Raw genomic sequence first — 2,500 nt, 5'->3', positions numbered from 1 at the left:
AAAAAACAGTGTAATAAAGCATCAATACTAGTTGATTCATCCATAATGAACTAAATATTAAACGAATCAGAAGAAAGAAATCAAGAGCTTCGAGCCAATAAAGACTAAGAAGGTTGACTCAAGAATAAATTGGATTATTAGCTCCATTGCAAATTCGGACCTAACCATTAAGTACGAGGCGATGGGAACGATGGAACCTGTGAACGCAAAAGATTTTATTGAACAAATGAATCTTAATGATTCGCTAGTCGGGACGGCGAAATGAACCGGAGATCTATTCATCTATTCTGAGAAGTCATGAACAAGTCCTAGCGCGGAAATAGAGATTGCAAGAGTAAATATTCGCCCGCGAAAACTTAATTTTTTTATAAAATGGAATTAAAAAAAAATGTGAATATCTATCAGTTTAATATAGATTAAAATTTAAGTGAAATTCCATTTTGAAGCCTTTTCGCGAGGAGCTGAATGAGAAGAAACTCTCACGTCCAGTTCTGTAGTAGAGATGGAATTCCAAAACACCCATCAACTATAACCCCAAAAGAACTAGATTCCGTAAACAACATAGAGGAAGAATGAAGGGAATGGCTTATCGAGGTAATCGTATTTGTTTCGGTAAATATGCTCTTCAGGCACTTGAACCTGCTTGGATCACATCTAGACAAATCGAAGCCGGTCGACGAGCAATGACACGAAATGCACGCCGTGGGGGAAAAATATGGGTACGCATATTTCCAGACAAGCCAATTACCATAAGACCTGCTGAAACACGTATGGGTTCAGGGAAAGGATCCCCCGAATATTGGGTAGCGGTTGTTAAATTGGGTCGAATACTATATGAAATAGGTGGAGTAACTGAAAATATAGCTAAAAGGGCTATTTTAACAGCAGCATCGAAAATGCCTATACGAACTCAATTTATTAGTTCGGGATAAAAAAAAGACCCCACAGAAATGAGTCTTTAGGGATGAAAAAAAGACCACACAGGTCTCTTTTTTTGGACAAACAATATTTCTTTTATTTTCTTCATCCTTTGAATTGGAAGAATAGACTAAAAAATTGATATGATTCAACCTCAGACTTATTTAAATGTAGCGGATAACAGCGGGGCTCGAGAATTGATGTGTATTCGAATCATAGGAGCTAGCAATCGTCGATATGCTCATATTGGTGACGTTATTGTTGCTGTGATCAAAGAAGCATTACCAAACATGTCCCTAGAAAAATCAGAAGTAGTCAGAGCTGTAATTGTTCGTACCTGTAAAGAACTTAAACGTGACAACGGTATGATAATACGATATGATGACAATGCCGCAGTTGTGATTGATCAAGAAGGAAATCCAAAAGGAACTCGAATCTTTGGTGCAATTCCTCGGGAATTGAGACAATTAAATTTTACTAAAATAGTTTCATTAGCTCCCGAGGTATTATAAAATAAAAAGAGATCGTGAAATCTTTATAAAGAAATAAATTAAGAACTAGATTAATTCCTAGATTGTGTCTCACGTATATACCTTTCAACTTCATATTCATAAACCAATAAAAAAAAGAAAAACATGTTAATTATATCCAATTTTGAGACATCAATCATTTTAGTTCATCATGGGTAGGGACACTATTTCTGAGATAATAACCTCTATACGAAATGCTGATATGGATAAAAAACGAGTTGTTCGTATAGCATCTACTAATATTACCGAAAATATTGTTAAAATACTTTTCCGCGAAGGTTTTATCGAAAACGTCAGAAAACATCAAGAAAAAAACAAATATTTTTTGGTTTTAACCCTGCGACATAGAAGGAATAGGAAAAGACCCTATAGAAATTTTTTAAATTTAAAACGGATCGGCCGACCTGGTTTACGAATATATTCTAACTCTCAACGAATTCCTAGAATTTTAGGTGGGATGGGGATTGTAATTCTTTCTACTTCTCGAGGTATAATGACAGACCGGGAAGCTCGACTAGAAAGAATTGGCGGAGAGTTGTTGTGTTCTATATGGTAATCCGTTTAATATCCAACGACTCTCTTTCTATTTGTAAAAAAAAAAGAAGTTGTCTAATAGCGTTTCTCGTACATTAGTTGATACTTCAAGGGGGCTTTACCTGGAATGAAAGAACAAAAATGGATTCATGAAGGTTTAATTACTGAATCACTTCCCAACGGCATGTTCCGGGTTCGGTTAGATAATGAAGATCTGATTCTAGGTTATGTTTCAGGAAAGATCCGACGTAGTTTTATACGGATATTGCCAGGCGATAAAGTAAAAATTGAAGTAAGTCGTTATGATTCAACGAGAGGACGTATAATTTATCGACTCCGAAACAAGGATTCGAAAGATTAGGTGGTTTTTATTCAATACGACTCAAGATGAAAAATTTCAAGAAACTTATTTTCTACCAAGAAGTAGATTCAGAATTAAGATAAGGAATGATAAATATGAAAATAAGGGTTTCCGTTCGTAAAATTTGTGAAAAGTGTCGACTAATCCGTAGGCGGGG

General features: G+C 35.4%; 5 protein-coding genes across 5 annotated transcripts in view; all 5 read left to right on the top strand. All coding sequences in view use genetic code 11, as the record gives it.

The window, feature by feature from the left end:
• Positions 1-572: 572 nt before the first annotated feature.
• On the top strand, positions 573-932 carry rpl16 (ribosomal protein L16). Its single transcript has one exon. It carries the CDS (start codon positions 573-575, stop codon positions 930-932), a length of 360 nt encoding a protein of 119 aa, YP_009445282.1.
• Positions 933-1,061: 129 nt separating this feature from the next.
• rpl14 (ribosomal protein L14) lies at positions 1,062-1,430 on the top strand. The gene has a single exon. The coding sequence runs from the start codon at positions 1,062-1,064 to the stop codon at positions 1,428-1,430; it is 369 nt and encodes a 122-aa protein (YP_009445281.1).
• Positions 1,431-1,599: 169 nt separating this feature from the next.
• On the top strand, positions 1,600-2,004 carry rps8 (ribosomal protein S8). The gene has a single exon. The coding sequence runs from the start codon at positions 1,600-1,602 to the stop codon at positions 2,002-2,004; it is 405 nt and encodes a 134-aa protein (YP_009445280.1).
• A 105-nt stretch (positions 2,005-2,109) lies between these two features.
• On the top strand, positions 2,110-2,343 carry infA (translational initiation factor 1). The gene has a single exon. The coding sequence runs from the start codon at positions 2,110-2,112 to the stop codon at positions 2,341-2,343; it is 234 nt and encodes a 77-aa protein (YP_009445279.1).
• A 95-nt stretch (positions 2,344-2,438) lies between these two features.
• Positions 2,439-2,500, top strand: part of rpl36 (ribosomal protein L36) — a 114-nt gene continuing 52 nt past the window's right edge. The window contains exon 1 of the mRNA in view: positions 2,439-2,500. This exon is cut by the window's right edge and continues 52 nt beyond it. Coding sequence (YP_009445278.1) covers positions 2,439-2,500 — 62 coding nt within the window.

This window comes from Primulina huaijiensis, chloroplast, assembly GCF_012295235.1.
Source record: "Primulina huaijiensis chloroplast, complete genome".
Taxonomy (NCBI): domain Eukaryota; kingdom Viridiplantae; phylum Streptophyta; class Magnoliopsida; order Lamiales; family Gesneriaceae; genus Primulina; species Primulina huaijiensis.
Note: the sequence above shows the minus strand (reverse complement) of the source record. Positions and strands in the feature narration are given on the sequence as shown.